The following is a 20,480-nucleotide window of genomic DNA, read 5'->3' on the forward strand; positions in this document are numbered from 1 at the left end:
TTTGCTAATTTGATTAAGAAAACAAAAGCCTATTTTAATTTCAGTAACTCTTCAGACACATTGATTTCCTTGAACTTAAGGTCCTTCTTGGCCTTCAAATCAGCAGGATGGAAAAAAATTTTTTCTTCCAGGGCAAAATTGGTTTTTATTATTTTATTAAAAGGTGGTATCAGTATTTCTTTCCTCAGAAAGTCAAATTTCATTCTCTTCTGATATCTGCTTTCTACTAAGATACAAAAGTAAAGGGGATTTGTATTTTGTTCCTATTGTCTAAAAACATCTGGATACTTTTTTAACCCAGAAATGGTAAAAAAAGTAGAAGCAAAATCTGTGTCACATCTAGATAATCCTGCTTTCTGGTTTGAAAGAAAATTTCTAACTCTGGAATACCCAGCAGGTGCAATATTCCATTAGTCATGATTTTGGACAGAGAAATAGAGTTTCATAGACAAATTCAATTTTTCTTCCAACTCTAAGGCTAAATTTAGGGCTTGGAAAAGGTGAAGACCTGTGCCAAAAAGCAGATTCTACGTGCTGTGTAATTTTAGCCAGTCAACTTCAGTTCTCATCTTTTGACTGCAGGTAATTTGCTCCTAAGACCACTGCTCAGACAAAGATGAACTTCTTTCACAACAGTAGAAAAATATCTTACTGTGAACAGTCAAGAAATGCAACACAACAAAACTTGCATTTGATGGTGACCTGAGGTAGCATTTGCTCAGTCAGTGTTAATTTATTTCCACACTTCAGTGAAAGCTGCATTTAGCACCCACCTTTTAAAAAATGTGGATCAACAAACTGCTGCAAAACAATTTAGGTGGTTTTTAGGTTAGAGAAGAGTGGGACTAAAATCAAATCCAAAATTTGATACAATAACTCAGACAGGGTGAACAAAAGAGAAACCAAATGTGATCACATTACAAATGAAGAAAAAATACTACTACACTCTCAGACAGCAGACTGAAAACATGTAAGTCTATAAAATATTTCAGATGATGCATTGAGAACAAGTGAAGGTAAAACAGACCAATTATTGAAATGTAAGTCAAAAGAAGTCACCCACATATTTTGCTTTCATATGTAGCTGCCACCATATGTTGGTGCTTATTCAGCATATGATAATTTGTCAGTAGAATTAACTTTGGAGATGAACTGCAAACGCTTGCAGTGAGTCTCTGACAAACTAAAATGTCACTGTGACAAGCAGAACTGCTACCATGAGCTACAGAAGCAGAAAACATGCTTTCTTCTTAAACTATGTGATGACAAAGACGACAAACTTTGTTCTTTTCAACTGAACAGTGGGTGATAGAACTTTTAGGAATCCTGGGTTGAAAATTACTTGGAAAGGCCAAGACCCACTCATTAAAAAAAGCACTTCAAGCCATTAAGTTATATCATTTCAATACTTACCAAAACTAAACTGTATCTAAATTATTAATAATGGGAATAGTTTTCTTTCTGCTTGTCAGGAAGAACTGTACACACCTGAGTGTTTTGTCCTTTATTCTTTCAACAACCAAATATCTTAAATCCACCATCAAGTAGTATCCGCTACATCACTGTAGGACATGGTCCAGTAATTTAATTATTTTGCTTGCCCACAGCCCTCTAAGCAATTTTGCTTATCCTAATAACAAGAGAAAGACAATCAAGGCCAAAGCCTTGACACACTGTACCTGCAAAGCACAGTTCATCATTCTCACAATGTAGTCAAACTGCTGATGGTCCAGGATTGCTCGGTTTTCTTTAACGTGCTGGCCTAGCTCCTGGGTCAGGCAGTGCCGAGCTGCCTTGCCTTTCAGGGCTCTCAGAGCTGCAGGCAGGGTCTGCAGAGAAGAACATCTCACTTTATGCAAATGAAATTAAATGGCACTACTCATACTGAACAGCATTCATTCATTTTCTATTAAGAAACTGCAAATGACAGTAAAGAACAACTTTGAAAATTGCCCATTAGCTTGAATATCAAACTTTCACAAAATGGTTGATTTAGCCTGAGTTACCAAGTACTAAATTTCCCCCCTTTTTCTTTTCCAAATGCATTAAACAGCATTTCTCACCTATATCTGTAAATAGAAACCATTTAATATGGACAGGCATTGAATGGATGTGAAATCAGAAATGGATTACTGTAGATGAAATCAAGTGCTCTGTTCTGTACAGCCAGGCCAGGACTGGAGCTTGCCTATCGAGGCTGACCAGCACGTTTTCTGATAAGCAATGAATGGCAAATGGGTTTAGAGATGTCATACCTCTCATAGTAACGAGGCCACTGGACTGTCATGCAGTTTATCCCAAACCAGTGCCAACAGAATATTTATACCAAAGTTTTAAAGATGCAGCAAATGCTACAACAGTATTTATCAGCTGTGACCCTTTAGACTGGAGGTAACACATAAGTAAAGAAGAGGCAGCCTATTGGCTAAGGACAAATTTACCATATGTAGGGACAAAAAACCCACTGAACTTTCCCAAGTGCCTGGAAATTGAAAGAGGTTAAAAACTACTGTGATCTGCTTGGATCAAAACTCTTAAAGAGTTATAGACTTTATTAGGACTTTTCCCATGTGCATTTTGACACCATAACTCAAGCAAAGCTCATTTTCTATCTTGATCTGCACAGGCTCAGAGATATACAGGTGATACTTCCCAGAGAAATCAAAACATTTCTTAAAATAATTTTACAGTCATTTTCATATGTAGGATTAGATTTGATTGTAAGTTTGAGTGATTGTTCTAGAATCAGTAACTGAAAACTCTATGAACAGAATCTACAAAACCCGGCAACTTCTTAATGGAGAGAAAATAAGAATGTCGAGGACGACAACTCACTAGCACATTTCAGTGAAGACAGACATGCCAAATATTTATATTCATCTCTGAGTTCTATCAAATTACTGATTTTTAAAACCAGCAAAGTTGACTGTACTGAAAATTTCCAAAGAGCATTGGCTGTTAAACACTGAAGCATATATGTATGCCTTTTGTTTGCATTCCTTCTAATTAATGCTGCTAGACCAAAATGCACCCACCTCTTTTTAAAAAAATTATGTGGACAATACTACTTATAACAGTAATAAATTTTGCAAAAAGGGTTTTCAACTCACCCATGTAGTATTAGAAACAGGTTTTCAAATCCATTAGCCTCATATTACACACAGTATTGCACTTAGATGATTATTTTTATTGCTTACTTCATTCATTTAAGTGGCCAAAATAATCCTTAGCATTTGAAATAAGACTTCAAAATGTACTTTGTGATTAGGCCAGTCTCCATTTGCTCATTAACAGAACAGAGAGTTATTTGGGAGAATTAAAATTTCATTTTATTACCTTTTCAGTCTCCAAAAATTTGTTTTCAAAAATGAACGAGATGCAGTTTCTAACAACTTCCAGCCTTTGAGCACTGTTGAAAACTGTGCTTCCTTTTTCCATTATGGAAACTATGAAAAGAAAGAAAAAGAAGAATATACATGTGTGAAATTACTTCTGCAAGAACCACAAAGAATACTACAAACTTCTTTAAAAAAATAATCACTGTGTCCTCCCTTTTATTCCGTTAAGCAAATACCCTTAGTAGGCAGATGGGATCACAAGATCCTAAATCTTTGGTTTTCCTATACCACCTGAAGAGGAGAGTGCTCTGAATTTTAACAGGACTAGTTGATTCTCTTAACTATTTGTTCTGTTTGTCTCATACAGGCACAAAGAGATTATAACCTCTAACATACTGGTGAAATACCTAAATAAACACAAATTAATAATAAATATGTGTGTGTGTGTGTTCTGCAGTGAGCTATACAGCCTTGCATATTTTGTAGCAGTAGACAACAATTTTTAGATGGCCATGACAAGAATTCTGCAACACGGAATAAAACCTGACAAACCTTTTATCTAGATTCCAGATTGCTGAGATCTTATTTTCTTAATGCACTGTTTTGCTCTTATTTTTCAAGAAAATTCAGAATGTAAGAACTAACATTCTCCTTTTCTCTGTAATATCAAATAAATAGTATCTAAATGCAGAACATGCCTTTCTAGTAGATAATGAGCTACTTGTATCCAAGGATTCTGAGACACAGTTCAGCAGAGAGTGTAAGTGTGAAAGCTGTTCCTCAGGAAAAAAACAGCAAACCCCCTGTTTGACACAGAAATTGACTTATTAAACTTCTTAAAAAAACCCTTCTCTTGCAAATAGCCTTTTGAAGAAAGATAACAGAATACAACCACACCGCCTTTAAATTTTTTAAGTACCAGATTCAATGATACAGTCAACAGCAAAGGCAGGTGAAGAGAGTGCACCCTCTTCTTACATAAACCCAAAGAGAAACAGGCCTAGGCAGGGCCTCAAGAGGCCATCTAGTTCACCCTGCTGTCCCTAGACAGGATCAACACTATTTATGTTATTTCTCATGTTTGTCTAATATGTTCCCAATGTTCTGTGATAACAGAGACTCTGCGGCTTCACAAGAACTCCACTCAACTGCCTCACAATTCTCATTTTGCCATGTCTTGCTGACAAATAACTCTATTTCTGTGCTGCAATTAAACCCATTATTTCTTATCATTACAGATTATTCCCCTTCTTTTTCTAACTGTCTCTTGTATAATTGAAGCCCGCTATTATGTGTGCCCTCAGTCTCCTATTTTTCAGTCTAAACAACTCCCCATCTTTCCTTGTAGGTCACATTCTCTGGACCACTGGTCATTCCTGTTGCTTTCTTATGGACTCCCTCCAACAGAACCAAAAATGGAGACAGTCTTTCAGTGTCTAAAAATGGACACAAACACTCCAGCTGAGGTCTTACTGAGCACAATGAAAAGATTTCTCCATGGGGTTCACTGACTGCGCTCCTGTTTATACATCCTACTAAGATGTTTGTCCTTTTTGCAGTAGCTTGATATAGTTGGGTCATGTTTGCCCTATGGTCATTAACGTTCCCAAATTAATTTCTGAAGAGCTGCTGCCTAGTCAGCCGATCATGCCTATGCAAGTGCAATCCCTTATTTGAAGAAAAGCAGCAGAGGAGAACAAAACTCAATGGAGTCTTGTGGTTAGATATCTAATTTTTAAAGATGGATTTGAATTCTGATCCCATCCTTCAAAAGTTTCACAAGCTCTGCCAACTTCATGCGCAAGTTTACTAACCATACTGGTTTAAGCCATCATTCACATCAGTGAGTATGACTATAACTAATAGAACTTTGTGGCATTAAAATGAAAATTTGCAGGCCTACAATGTCCACATCTGCTCTTTATGTTTAAATATAGGTATATTTATTTTGAGACAGATGCCATCTTTGCCCTTTGCCTTTTTCCAGTAATTTACATGTCTCTCACTGGTATCAATGGAGAAACTCACATGGTTCAAAGCTTGGTTCAGCCAGTCCTACAAGTGTCCTATGGTGATATTTAACAGGCCTAGGTGAGTAGACAGTATCTAGTTTAATTGTTCAATGCAAAGTCTAATTCAGATCATATAGTTAGCAGTTATGCCCCTCACTCTCTGGATGTTTGACTTCTTAGTAAAGGCAGATAAAAAATAGCTTTTAAAACTGCAAAGGCAAACACTGAAATCTATGCACCAGAGTTTGCTATGATCACTAAAAATACAGCATTAACATAAAATTGGGAGCAACACATTGCAGTCATGCTAATTATCCATGAGAACCAGGTGAGGCAGGGAACAAATGAACATACCCACAGGGGGACCCGCTGGAACCACGCACTTCTTGTCCCCCCGCGTGGCAGGAGGGGCACCCTGACTCCTGGCCAGCCCTTCCTGGAGGAGCTCCTGCACCCGGCCCTCGTTGATCCGGGGGAAAGGCAGGATGTGCACCCGCAAGTGGGAGCCCTCCGTGGGCCGTGGCACTTTCTGGAATGCTATGTGGGGATTGGGGTTCTCCTGCAGGTCAGAAGTAAAAGGTCAAACACAAAATGAATCACGCAGTGTTACCATCTGTCTCATCTAATTTTACTGATGTTTGGAGAATCTCCCCTATCTGAAAGATTCAGAAGTCACATATCTAATGAAGATGACTAATAAAATGTTTCATGATCATATCACCCTTGGCTCATTATCTTTAACATTTCCAACTTTGTTAAAGGCTTTTATAAAATCATTTTTGTCGATGTGCAGAATTCAAAATGAGAGCAAAAGAAAATCACTGCTTAAGTTGATTTTATGCAGTTTAATGAATATTAAGAAATTGAATGTAAATTAATGTGACAGTCAAGCTCTTCATTAGAGAGACTATCTACCACCACGCACAGGATCACACCTCACATTTTCAGGGGTGTAGTAATCAAACAAAATGGGGTATTTTCATCGCTTCATTCATACCAGAGTTACCACTAGTCACATCTGAATTCACTGATGTTCAATTTTACTCTATGCTGTTACTCATTACTGGCTACCCACCACTGCCAAAGAGTGTTATCCATCAATGAGGTTTCTCTTGTAAATGCACAGTAAGTTTGGAAGAAAACTTGTAAACAGGAGCTTAAAACTGTTGTTTACAGGAGCAAAAGACAACAAGGAGATCAAATGCATCAACTTGAGAAACAGCAGTCAAAACAGAGCAGCTCCTTAGCCACATGCATTCTCTGCAAAGGAAAATTTAATGGAAACAGCCAAAAACCCAGGGGGGGTATGAGAGCAACAGATACCAGGGGAAGCAAGGGAGAGAAAGGGAACACAGTCTCAGGAGGGGGTAACAGAGGACAGAGGGCAGAAAATGCTAGAAAAGGAGAATAACTTCCACAATTCATTTCAATGAGAGGAGAGATTCAGAGGAAATACACAGGAAAAGTTACTTGAATCTTGGACATCACAAATGAATGTCAGATGTACATGCTATTAGGCTAATTAAAGGTCTAATGTCTTGGATTTTCCACCTGTACCAAGGCTCATGCCAACATTAGCTCTCCTCAACAGATCTTGTCTCTCCCTTGTATCTAAGCTACAATATTACGACTATTAAAACTGTGAAACAAGATGTCAAAATACATCATGCAGTCAGTTTAAAATCAGACAGCTCTAGGCACAACTTAAAGAAGCAGTGTTACTCATCACCTATATTTAGTCAAAGACAGGTGCATGCACAACTACTAGAAGTCTGACTTCTCAATGCACAAAGTCATTGACTTAGTGATTATCAGTGTGTGCTCCAGTGAAGCCACTGACTTGGTGGTAGTGAAGGAGCAGGTCAGTCACAATGGTATAAATAAATCTCATCATCAGAAAAGACACACAGAACCCAAAAGACACCCCCAAACACCTCAGAACTTAGCAGTATTTGGAGTTCTTGTGGGGTTTTTTACAGAACTGTAGTTGTAAACCACAGTTTTTTGGCAGTGGGACAAAGAAAAGAAAGGGTGACAAAGGTGTCAGCTGATGGTGTAACAGATAATGAATGCTCTGTGGAGTCTGAATAACCACACAAGTGTGAGGGGGAGGGAGATCAGCCTATGCCAAAAAAGCCCACAAACCCCAAAACAAACAAAAAACCCCAAACCCACAAACAAAAAAACTCACACCACAACCAGCTAAAGATACGGTAAGAGATTTTATAAAAGCACTATGTAAAATAAACATGATATGAAGGCAAAAATTAAACTGGAAATGGTGTTGTAGGAAACCTAAAGAGTACAAGAAACAGGCTGTAAAAAATGAAATAGTGCTTGCTGAGCACGCAAACCAGGGGGACTGGGTCACACAGCAGGAAAGAACTGCTGAAAGTACACATTATGCCAAATTGGATGTATGGTTTTCATATGGAAAACTGTTGAGAGGCAAGAAAAGAGATGTATTTGGCATGGACAGCTTGCAGCAGAGAAAACAGCAGTTTATAGACATTATGTGCATACACACTAAAAATAGATAAGTAGTTGTAGGTATGTGTAAATCAATATTTAGCATCAATAAATCAGTACTACTACACTGAATTGCCTTTGCATCTACAAAATTATAGATCGTTAAAAGTTCCGGGGTTTTTTGCCACAATGTAGATGATGACTACCACAAGCAGGCAGTTCCATTTTCTGGAGACTGGATCTGAGAAATAAGAATTTTCAACGTTACCATCTCAACTCTACAGATGCAGCAGGTACAGACAACTTACATTTTTGAAGAGCTGTTCTGCAAGTTCTCTAACATGCTTTATCATTTTTGGTGGATTGCCCTCTTCAGCTTTAATTCTTTCAACTTCAAAGGCTACCAACTTTTTTTTAAAAGAAAAAGAATAAAAATGTTGATAATTCAACTAAAAAAAATTGTTTCCTATTTAAGTTATGAAATGTTAATCTTAAATTGAAACCAAGGAAAGAAAGCTGAATGCTGAAAAGTGTGTGATGTCACACTGCTCTGGAACATGAGACATTTTCAGTTTCATATGCAGTGTTTGTTACCAGACAGAAAGTCTTGCATACCTAAACCAGTCTTTTCACACTTCTATACCTCAATCCATATTTCTCATAGGTACTACTACTACAACACAGAATTCGTATCAAATTCCATTTTTACTCTACATTCAACTCAAAGCCAACACAGTAAAAACTATGGCATTGCATTGTTGGATATGTATTTAATGTAATATTTCTCAATGAGTTTGTAACATTTCATAGAATATAATTAAATTCCTCAAAATAATTCTGTACTAGCACATGCTATGTATTATGAAGCTGCAGACCTGACTATAGGAACAGCATTACCAAAGTTTATACAACTATTTAACTTCATACATATGAGGGGGCATAATTTTATGGAAGTAAGCTAGAAATATCTCCTTATCAGAAAATAAGAGCTGAGATGATTAGTATAAACTTGACATAATAAACAGTGGGGATTCAGAAGCATTTCAGTAGTTTTTCCCATGCTGAAATACCACAGGTACACTGTAATTTACTTGGGAATACAGAAACGGTTTTCACCTCATCAAAAAGGTCACAGGTCCTGAAAGGAGGACCCCTCTCTGACACAAAGCCAGCAAATGCCATTCCATTGAGGACTTTGGTTAGAAAGTCATTCTCAATTAAGCCTCGCTGGCCCAAGAAGGCTGCCTGCAAGAAAGACAGAAAGAAAATGCACTTTTTTATTAGCATCAAAATTACAAGCAACTACAGCTTTTACAAACTACCAGTTAAACATTTTCACCAGCCTATCAGTATCACTTATACTAGTAAGTGGTACTTTCTAATTAAATCTTTTACTATACACAGTATCTTTTTATACCTAAATTCAGAAATGGAAAGTTGAAGCACACATTTTTTAAATCTCACAGGTAATAAAAACTAGTACCTTCAAGCAATATCATCTTATTACATACAGAGGTTTTCAAAATTCCACAATGATTCCTCAAATGTTTATTTGTATTAAATTTAAATGTTAACTCTGTTGTACAGTTCATTGCTGTCCCTGTAATTAGTCTCACTAAAACATGCTGATATCGTGCTATGCCAAAATGATATGCTTACCACATGTAGATAATTTTATTTACGTTTTTAAACTTTACCACTTGTTCAAAAGGCAGGCTTGTGGGAATAACATGGCACAAAGGAATACTGTAAATACACATAACTGCTCCTCCTTTACCTTATGGAAGTGAATGACTGGCTCAGCATGAATTCTGATCAGCTGAAGACAGGACCGGTATCCTTGGAAAAGCTGTGCAAACAGCCTAAGGAAGATTGCTCGCACTTCTTTATCCTGAAAGCAGTCATTGAATATGCTGTCAAAACACCCTCGTATCCTAAATTTCTCCACACTTGCATAGAACTAAATGAGAAATGCCTACAAATTCATCAGTGTAGCAGTGCAGCACATGAAGCAGAGATACTCGTAGAGGTCTGAGGTTGTCTCATAGAATGGTTAGGGCTGGAAGGGACCTTAAACACCACCAAGTTCCCCTGCCCTATCCTCAGATGGCCATGACAGGTTCTGTACACAGCCATCCCTCACCCCTGCTGATCTTTCCCATGCCTGCACCGCAGGCTCTGGGCAATGCCAGGGCAATGGGGGAGTGCTCATGTGGTGAATCACACAAATCAACTGCTTTGAAAGAGACCTGATGTGAAATAAAGGAAAGAGGCTATTTTAGCCTGGATTTATTCCCTAAAGCAAGTGTGGCTTTGCAGCAGTACACAAACATTGTCTTCAGAGTGAGCATGGGCAGCAAGGAATAACAGGAGCCTAAGATGGCACTGCTGCTTGGAGGAGCCAGGCTTGGAGCATCCCACCACAGCCACCAGCTGAAGCTCTGCCAGATGAGCAGACTGCTCCAGGTTTGCCCAGCTACTTGTCTAGGACTCTTCCAACTCACATCTTCACTTGCCAACCTTCTGCAGCCAAAATAAGCCAGAGTTACTTTAAAAAGTTTAAAATAGTAGGTCTTTAAACTTCTGGTTTATTTATTTGAGTAAGAGAGTGCTTACATATGCACTACCACGTTAATGGAACTGATGTGGACAGCTGGGGCAGACTTGGGGCAGTGACATCTCCATGGGGCCCAGATGCCACTAAAGACTGACATCAAATCCTGTGCCACCCTATTATTTTATCTCAGCAGCCATGTCAAAAACCTGAGGTCCCAAAAATTGTTTTATGACCTGAGGTTTTATGGTGTCTCAAAAGATGTTTTAAATAAACTCTAATTTTAGCAGCAAAGAATATTGTACTTACTATCAGGTAACCAGCTAAAACCAACTAACAAGCAAATATAAACTTACAAAATACAGCCTGTAACTTACTTTAAAGAGAAAAGGTATATAGAAGATTATATAAAGCTGGAATATATTACTGGAGTATTTTACTAGATGTCTGTTTATTCTTCATTGCAACATGATCAGTGTTGTTCTATTTTTAACTTAAATTTTGTATGGGTCACTTTACTGACAGATATGCTCATTTTCTGCTGCTCTCTAGGATTTTAACAGGTCCATCTGTACCCTGACTTTTTGAACTACTTGAAAACATGGTAATTTCTTTCAGATTTCAACATAACTCTTATTTTGATACAAAATGATATTAATTTATAACTTCCCTATTCAAAGTGAGATCTTAGCAGAATTCTACCATTAGTTTAGATGACGTCTGGATGACATTCCCTGCCTTCAGCAATTAAAAATCCCAATCTTAAGCAAGAAATAAGTACAAAAAATACATTGTACCACCTAAGAGTTTAACATTTTCAAATAGATCTGCACAAAACCCCCCAATGTGTGTTCTTAAAGTGAACTGGCTTTTGGATTTTATAAAATCTCTAACCCATTAGAATGTTATTGGAGGGCAAAATGCATTTCTTTGCTCCACCAATAATACTATAAAGTTCATGGAAAAGCAAACACAAATTCTTAAAAGAACATCAGTCTAAAATTTCAACAGTTTTCCACTCAAGAAAAGTCAGAAGCAGAAAATAACACAGAAATCTTACCAGCATTTTTGAGTGTGACAAAGCTGTTCGAGGGGGAGGGAATGCATAATCTGCTGTTTCCAAATCAGGATGCAAAACCTAGAGAATTTCGAAAACAAAATCTTTTTCCTTCATTTTGCTGAGAAAAAGATAATTTTTTTCTTCTTCTTTCTCAAACTAATATCCACTGATATGGACTACCTCAAGTAATAAATTGAGTTAAATTGTGAAGACTGTATGGAAATAAAGGTGGAATTAACTTCTCAGCTTCAGGTTTCTACATGTGAGCTAGTTTTCAAAACCTATCACAGTCCATGAAGCTGATCAATACCATTAGGGATTTTAGAGTCAATTCAGCTGAAACAGATTAACAGACTAAAAATTCTTCTTTTCAAGATAAGAAGATTTGCTCAGAAGCCTCCAAATAAGGTGATTTCTAACTTATTACAGTGATAGCAAAAAGACAAACTGAAGTACTCTTTATGGCGATTCCCTAATGTAGAATCCATCATTCCTGAATAGTGAAATAGGGGCATCACACAAATAAACTTTAAGGCTGAAGGGTTATTAATCTGTTAAATTTCAAGAAAATGTACAGTTGAAATGAATTTATAACCACAGAAAGGCAGCAGAACCAAACAGTAATAACGCTGCTCAAATACTCTTATTAAAAATCATTATAAAGGAAAAATCCCTACCTCTTGAACAGCGAAAAGACATTTTAGATTTAAATTACTAATTAACTTGAACTACAGAGAATAAACTCTTCTAAAACCAGGAATGTTGCATGAATCATTCTATGAAATCTCACTTCCAGTGTGTTTGGAAGCTTAATATTGAAATCTTTCATTCATTACAAATAGGTGAGAGGGTGGAAAGTGGGGATTTTATCCAAACATACCAGAGAAAGTGCCATTTGAGTCTGGTGTAGCAGTGGCTCTGGCAGCTGGGACAGATGAATACATTCAGGAATTTTAATTGTTCCTCCATCCAGGTCTGCTATGATTACATCTAACTGCAAGGGACAAATATATTATTGGTACTGCACACAGTGAGCATAGCTTAAGAACATAACACTTCAAATTCCATGATCTGCAAATAAGTTAGAATAAACTAATTAGAACAGTACTAACTTTAATGCACAGAATGCTTATGATACAGGAAATACTCCAAATACTTCCTATTACTGAATCTAGCCATGAAAAATTAAATTAAACCAAATAAAATGAAATTAGGCTAAACTTTCAAAAGTGACTTTTGCTTCTCGGTGTTTCAGGTCTGTGTTCAGAGGTTTGAGATACCTAACATGTTGGCTGTTTGCAAAAGAACACAGTGAGGGCACCCATAAGTAAAATCTTGTGTTTCTAAGCACCTCTTAGTAAGTAACCCTGGTTCAGTTTCTCCAAGGACATGCTTAAAAAGGGTAAAATACAGCAATTGAGAACACACTTGAAAATCCTAACTGAATTGCTCAAACTCAGGACAAATAGATGACAAAGCTGGAAATGGATCCATTCCTTCCCCTCCTGTACTAGAATCAAACATTTCCCTCCTCTACTTTATAGTCTCAATGTATTTACAAAAAAAATGATGTCTTTTCTCTTTTTTCTTCTCCTGATTGTCTAGCCTTGCTTTCTACAGTAATATTTTGAACATATGTGAATTATTCATACAAACATCTCTGAAGCACTCAGGAGCTCTCTGCAGCTGAGCACCAGAGCAGGCACTGACTGTGGGTGGGCACAAATACTCACAAGCTCGTGAATGTCATTGCGAAAGACAGAATGAACACCAATGATGAAAGGTGTTGGGGAGCTGAGAACCTCCAGTAGCTGTGCAGGAAGAATTGGAATATAGGGATAACTGTGAAAAGAACAAATAAAATAGAATAAAAGCTTCTGACTATCCTTTCACACAGGGCAACTTTTTTCTTAAAAAAAATTATAATCTTCCTGTTGGTAATCAGGGACACTACAGTTATGGGTAATACCTTCATTTGAAAAACATGATTCGGTTTTGGCCATTTACCTACATTTCAGCCTTTGATAAAATATCATTAATAATCAAGCTTTTAAGGAAATATTTTTCTTTCATATTGAAATGACAACTAAACATTATGCATAGAAAACTATTTCAAGTATTGTTTACTTGGTTTGATAATTTAAGAAACTCAGCATGCTCATCAAAGCAACATCAAGAGCTGGATCTAAATTGATCAATGCATTTCCACACCTAATTTACAGTTATTACAAGTTTACATTCATTACTATTTAAACATTAAGAAACATATTCCAAAACTCAACTTCCAGTTTTTCCTTCTTATTCTATATTAAAAAGAAGCCTATCTCTGAAATATTTTAAATAAAACAAGCTATTAAAATATAAGCATGGCCTGAAACATGTGAATCAGAATTAGATGTCTTCTTCCTAAAGAAACCAAATCGACTGACATGAAGCTTTCCATTGCATAATGTTGGATCCACCTGTGGCTCATAAGAGAGGATCAGTTTGTGGACTTAAATTCATTCTCTGGTGGACATTTGTCAGTGACTTAAAACTCTGATACACAGTACTGAAGCTGCTATCTTTGCACCACAGAATCTTTAGGGTTGTGAGTAGTGTTTCTACCCTACATTTGCAGGAGGGATGTTTCTCCCTTAATTGTTTCCAGTGCCATGATGCAAACAGATTTTTATTAATGATGTGTACGGACGAGGACTTGTATATATGATCATGAATAGCTTTGCTTATTTGAACAAATACAGCACAACTCCTTTTCTTTGGGACAATGTAATATAAGTTACAAAATGAGTTATAAAATTAGTTAATGAGTTCAAAGAACCCAAACTTAACTCACCTGTATTTGAGGGGAAACATCAAAGACTCCAGAGCCCTACAGGCATCACTGAGCCTTTGAAAACTTGCTGAGTGAAAGAGAACCTTATTTTCTGTAAGCACGGCACAGAATAAGCTGAGTACATTTTGGATTCCTTAAAAAGATAAAACAATAAGAAATAACTGTAACAACATGCCAAAAAAAAAAAAAATACATTAAAATGTACCATTTTCTGGAGGGATTTTCAAAAAGCATATGATAAATGCATAAATTGCCAAGTTCCAAGTTTTTCTACCTTTTATTTAACTACTGCACTGTCCTTCTGTTTTTCAGGTTGCTAAAATACCATCTGAATGTATTTCTATGCTGCAAATATACTGTATTACATCTCTCTTTCAATACCACTTGAAAGGACTTCCACTTCTCAGCACAAATCCTAGCAATGCTTAATAATGTCTTCAAACAGTATTATGTGCATCTTCTGCATAGCCTTCTGTGTAGCCAGTACTCAACCCTGGTCACTGATCCAGGCTTAACTTCTAAACCTCTTTGTATCTCCAAGCAGGGGGAAAAAAAAAAAAATCATACTGCCAAGTTCCAAAGAAAATTACAAGATTCCTAGTGAATATATTCATATTTTATCCGTGGAGAGCATTCCAGGAGTCATGAGGTTAAAAGAGGGCAGTAAGAGAGTAGGTGTCATTATAAAGATACTTTAAGGAAGATCTGAATGTTTTAAAAAGTCCCACTAGATTTAGGGTAAGACTCATGAATCAGATGATGGGATGGTTTTTGGGCTTTTTTAAGACAGTACAATTTACCTAGGAGACAAAGGGATGTGCTTTCAGGGAAAACCAAAAATATATTTCCTTTAAAAAAAAAGTCCCATCCTGAGAAGCAGACATGCCTGACACATGTAAGATATGCTGAAATTTATGAAATTTCCTGAAATATGCTGGAATGTATGATGTTTCCCTGAGGACATGGCTTGTGTTATCAGTAAGACAGCCTGTATTACCTTCCCAAAGCTACTGCTTATCTTGCAATAATGTCCCCCAAAAAGAAGTGTGACTATGGAGAGCCACTATATTCATATGATAATTAACACTTTGGGTTTTTAAAGTAATTTTTATTACATGTTTTGACAAATCACTTTTCTTCCACGATGTATGCAAATTGTCTTGGCTGGAGTAAAGCTCAGTTCATAAACACAGGGGGACAAGGATTCGGAGAGTGCTGTTTGCAAAAAGAAGACTCAATTCTTAGGATGAACAAGTCAAACAACAACGTAACAGCTTGTACTTCCAAACTCCGTTCTCCAAGAGTCCTAAGAACCCACACAACGAAAGGCTTGAGACGACTGAGGACAGAAGGCTTTGTTACAAGGCTGAGTGAATTACTGTCGCAAATGTTTGCTATTATTTTCAGTGGCATAGTTAATATTGTACTAGTAGAAAACAAACTGCTTGGTAATACACATGGTAAAGATGATGATAAAAAGGCCAATTTGTTTCCTCATGTGAATGAAACAGCACCCAGCAGTGAATGGTTAGAAGGGAACTGGAAATAGTGTCCTTTCTTGTGTGCATGCACAGGGGGTATGTACTTCTTTGAACACAAGGTTAGAAAGTGCTGCCTGCTTGAAAAAAACCTCAGTAAGAATTTAAAAACTCAAACTGACCCTTTTATGCAAAACTGCCCTTGTTCTTTTCCCAGAAAATTTTAAAGAATATTTTGGAGCATACTTTTTGTTTTAAACTAAGTTTTTGTTTTCATGACAACTGGGCTTCTCACACTTTCACTCCACGCCAAATGTCTCAAGACATTTAGAAATACATATTTTTTAAACATCTGACAATTTTTTCCTACAATCAAGTACAAAGCTTCTCAAACAGGCCCCTAAAAACCTATAATGTTTTGGCAGGTATTACCAAGGAAAATAATACCAAAAAACCTCACAAATATTCAAACCATTCGGTACAATGAAATGCTCTAAAAAAGCCCTTCCTGTCATCAAAATACCTATAATTGAAAATTCCTCAAAGAGATGATTTTCCATTCTGCACATCTTAAAACCCAAACCTGAGTTCTGAAAGGTAAGAGTTCTAAAATATTTTCTGGATTTACTGACTTTAAACTTTGTCTTGCAAGGAATTAGAACATTCATCTACTGAGAAGATTCAATTGAAACCAAGCTGTGTAAAAAACCCAGCCTTTTTAGCCATATGATATTATTTTCCTGTGAATGATGATGATTCAAGAATATTTTAATTCTAACACCTTTAGAAGGCATAAAACTTACCCAGTATCAGCATTTTTAATTTCAAATCTCTTCCAAATACAGGCTTTCTCATCAGATACCAAAACAATACACAATTTTCCAGAGCACATAATAACTGAACACTTTTGCAAAAAATGAAGGGGAAATCAGAATTTTGCTTATGTAGAAAGAGGACACCTGCAAGTACTTCATAGTATTTGAACACACTGGACATAGATCACACTGTCTCTTAAGGATTACTAAAATGACACACTTTTGTAAATAATAAAGGTAATCTTCATGCGTAGTGTTAAACTGTATCTCTGATTATTATCTATTTTTACCACTGTAAGAAATGGATTTTGTCAGCATCTTCAGTTTACATGAAGTTCTGGATGTCCAGTCAGTGGAACACAAAGTTTAAATTACTAAGCAGTGATGGCACATTTTGTGAGGCTTTCGTAGTTTCACTAGGGAAATTAAGTCTGGTTTTGCTGCATAGTAGTGGTCACAGATAAAGCTTCAGCTTGCACTCCACAGAGGCATTTCTCAGTGCATCTTAATTAGCATGGATATAATTAAAGATGACTACTTTCAGCAACTATTTCCCACAGAAGAACTTGATGTCCCACAGCGGAATACATACTTCAAACATTACATCTGGGAGTTGGTCTCCCAGAAGTTCACTACACTTTAACTGGGCATGGAAGGTGAATTTGAAATGTTTACTGTGATATGAATGCACCTGATTCAGCCTCAGCTTTGCTGAGCTAGAGGAAAACGTTGCTTTATTTGCAGAACTTATGGAAGAGACGAAATTTCAGAGAATCTAACACACTTGGACAATAAAACCCAGGCTAACCACTTCCACTGGCTGAAATCTTACAGAGCCCACACAGTTTATTTGTACCAGTGTTTTCCTTCTCTCTCCCTCTTTCTTTCCTTCTTTCTTTCTCTCTTCCTAAATGCTCTGTATGCAATACAGAAAAATATAAAATACATAATATAAAAAAATTCAGTGTACAATACAGACACCTAATCTGGAATTGTCTTATTTTCAAGATGATGGCCACTAACTCAATACAAAATTATTGCTCCACACTTCGAAATACATCTTTTCAGGAATATCAGCAGCATAACGACTGTGAGGGAAACCTTTGTCTGATAGAATCAAATAAATTATAAATAGTACGACTTTTGATCACTTTCCTTTTCTAAACCATTTGAGCCATTGATCAAATTATTTGAGGAAGCCACCAAGGTGTTGTTTCAAGCCTTACAAGCTGTTTACTGAAAACAAACCATTCCAAATGACAGCCTGAGCCCAGTTTCCTCGTGCTACAAGACACAATCGTGTCTGTCTGTAACCTTGAACCCTCTGCTGGTCTGCAGACTCCACACTACATCCGATGCTCATTTGTCAGGGCATAAATAGACAACATGAAAAACAACAAACAAGTTGATTTTTACAGATTATTCTTTTGCTGTCTACAGACAGACATCCTGTAAAATATTATACATACGCTGGAAAATTTTGAATGGAGGCTTCCTGACCTTCACTGTTTTCAAGTATTTAAAGAATCTGTAATTTGTACTAAATTATCTGACATCCTCCATCAACAAATGTATCATTCTGCCTGCTTCCTGTTGTTCTAGAATTTAAGTACTTATTTAAGCATGATTAAAAAAAACCACCAAACACAAAGTGTACTTGACAAGTTACTGTCTTCTATATTGCATGAAATCAAAATATTATCACTTGCTTCTTCAGACTTTTGTAAAGAGTTATAAACATGGATTCAGAAACTCAACTAGTTGAATACATTATTATGCCAATACGCCATTCTTGAATTACTGGACACAAGAAAAAGCTTAATAGACAAAATAATCCATAACTTAGCCAGACTAATCCAGGAAATGGGTCAACAAAGCCTGAAAAGCCTTTCTGAAAGGCCACTGGAGACTGCATAGTACAGGTTCTGTGCCAGGCAGTGTCAATCTCTAAAGATAACTAAGAAAAGAGTAGAGAAAAACAAAACTCTTTTCATATTTATTTTTAGATGTGGCTGCATAGCTCTGCTAATGACCAAAATACAAGCTTAACTAGTAAATAAGGGGCAACAACTGTACTCAATACTCACATAGGTAATCCTTGCCAAATTACATTCATTTGTCCACCCAAAAATCTCAAATCAATTACACAGAGTGATACCCAAAAGATTGCTACGTCACTCAGCTCAGGATCAATTTGCATTTAGGAAAGTATGCAGGTCAGTTTTTAGGACTGCACACTACATGATTAAACTACAGCCAAGCTTGCTCACAAATGGGGAGCAATGTGGCTGTGCCAGCAGAGAACTTTGGGAGGGTTAATTTATCCTGCTTTTTGGCTGGGCACCAGAGGACATGAGTCAGATGAGTACCCCAAGAGATTAACTTATTTGGGCTTTGTCAGACTCAAGAGGAGGAGAAGCAATCCCTACAGCACGGAGCCTTCAGCTGAGACGCCCTCAAAGAATCCAGCATTTCACAAATTCATCCCCATTTCTGAGCCCACAGAAGGAAACACAGGTGTGACATGCAGTAATGAAGCCAACCTCCATTTTCAGAGATGCACTTTTGATTTGGGAACTGAACTGAAGGCAATGCAGAATCTGAACCATGAATTCTGCATGCTCTTTGTTGAGAAGGTGGAATGAAGACTGCCCTGCAAAGCAGCGTCGGGGGAGAGTGGGAAGAGGAAACATATAGAAAGATTCTGGTATAAACACCATGAAAGACAACTGATCATTAAAAGCATATCAAAGAGACTGTGACAATGAGGAGATATTTATAAAAAAGATGTCTTCAGCTGATGGATAAATATTCCTACAGCTATCACTCCCCCAAAGTTCGACAGTATCCACTCTGTTCTGTCTACACGGAGTCAAGCAGATGGTTGTGCTCCAAACCATAAATTACACAGGCACAAAGAAACAGGGATTAAGCACAGCATACAATCTATTTAGGAAAACAGTCAGTCTGTCTGTCATCTGCATGTTGATATCACTACATTATTGCCAATTTCATTAAATCCCTCAGCAGACCTACTTAAAGAAGCACCAAAAGCCATTTGGCTTTCTTGAGCCTCCAAATACAACCCTGCCAGTACACTGAGAGAACATGATCAGTAATTTTTTTTTCAGAGACAATGATAAAGCTAAAGACAATTATTAAGAGAAGATTTAGATAATAAGGTTTTCACCCCTGAAAAAGAGAAGTGCAATACCATTTCTTATGCATATTTTAAGCTTTACATATCCAAAGGGAGACTGATAAGCTCGAGATTAATATGACTGTGTTATGTGAATTTTCTTGACAAAGCAGAAAAGACAAAAAAAGGTAAACCAGACAAATAACCCTTTCATATACAGAAAGTATTCATGCGGCAGGGAGGTAAATGCCAGTTTTACATAAAGGCAGCAAGTTGAATTACACAAACATAACCTGCATTACCAGCTAAAAGTTTGCTACTGATTGTATGTCTGGGCCATATAAACAGGTCATGTTTGATAGATGCTACAAAAAGTCAGTTTAGTTAAGGGGAAGAATCTTCACAGAAATCAGATATGAGACTAACATCTTTTCCTACAAGGAGGGTGGCAAGCACTATTTCTAAATATTGAACTGTTTACTACCAGATTACACCAGAAGGTTTTGCTCTCTTACTGTGTGTTCTTTATATCTGTGCAGGTGTTATCATTTGAGTAATAGTCTATTCTGCTGAAATATTATTTAATTTCATGTCTGATTTCACATCTCATCTTCTGCTTACTTGTTTAGTTATCTAGAAAGGTAATTAAAATAGGAAGCTATTTGGTTTTGGATATTTATCCCATAAATACCTACTATTCCAACCCTGAAAAAAAAAATAAATAAAGGCAAACAGTAATCCTTCATAATTACAAGTAATCTGAGTACTAATTGCTAATT

At 36.8% G+C, this 20,480-nt stretch overlaps 1 protein-coding gene across 7 annotated transcripts in view; it reads right to left on the bottom strand.

Moving 5' to 3' along the window:
- The window catches only part of SBF2 (SET binding factor 2), a 235,314-nt gene that overhangs the window by 84,985 nt on the left and 129,849 nt on the right, over nt 1-20,480 (bottom strand). For all 7 annotated transcript variants that reach the window (XM_048306571.1, XM_048306567.1, XM_048306573.1 and 4 more), the window contains 10 exons: nt 14,270-14,402; nt 13,167-13,275; nt 12,314-12,427; nt 11,434-11,511; nt 9,597-9,710; nt 8,936-9,064; nt 8,128-8,226; nt 5,705-5,909; nt 3,337-3,446; nt 1,680-1,829 (listed from right to left, as the gene is read on the bottom strand). In XM_048306571.1, the coding sequence (XP_048162528.1) occupies nt 1,680-1,829; nt 3,337-3,446; nt 5,705-5,909; nt 8,128-8,226; nt 8,936-9,064; nt 9,597-9,710; nt 11,434-11,511; nt 12,314-12,427; nt 13,167-13,275; nt 14,270-14,402 (1,241 nt within the window). The remainder of the gene's footprint in view (nt 1-1,679; nt 1,830-3,336; nt 3,447-5,704; nt 5,910-8,127; nt 8,227-8,935; nt 9,065-9,596; nt 9,711-11,433; nt 11,512-12,313; nt 12,428-13,166; nt 13,276-14,269; nt 14,403-20,480) is intronic.

Source organism: Corvus hawaiiensis, chromosome 6 (genome assembly GCF_020740725.1).
Source record: "Corvus hawaiiensis isolate bCorHaw1 chromosome 6, bCorHaw1.pri.cur, whole genome shotgun sequence".
In the NCBI taxonomy this organism is placed as follows: domain Eukaryota; kingdom Metazoa; phylum Chordata; class Aves; order Passeriformes; family Corvidae; genus Corvus; species Corvus hawaiiensis.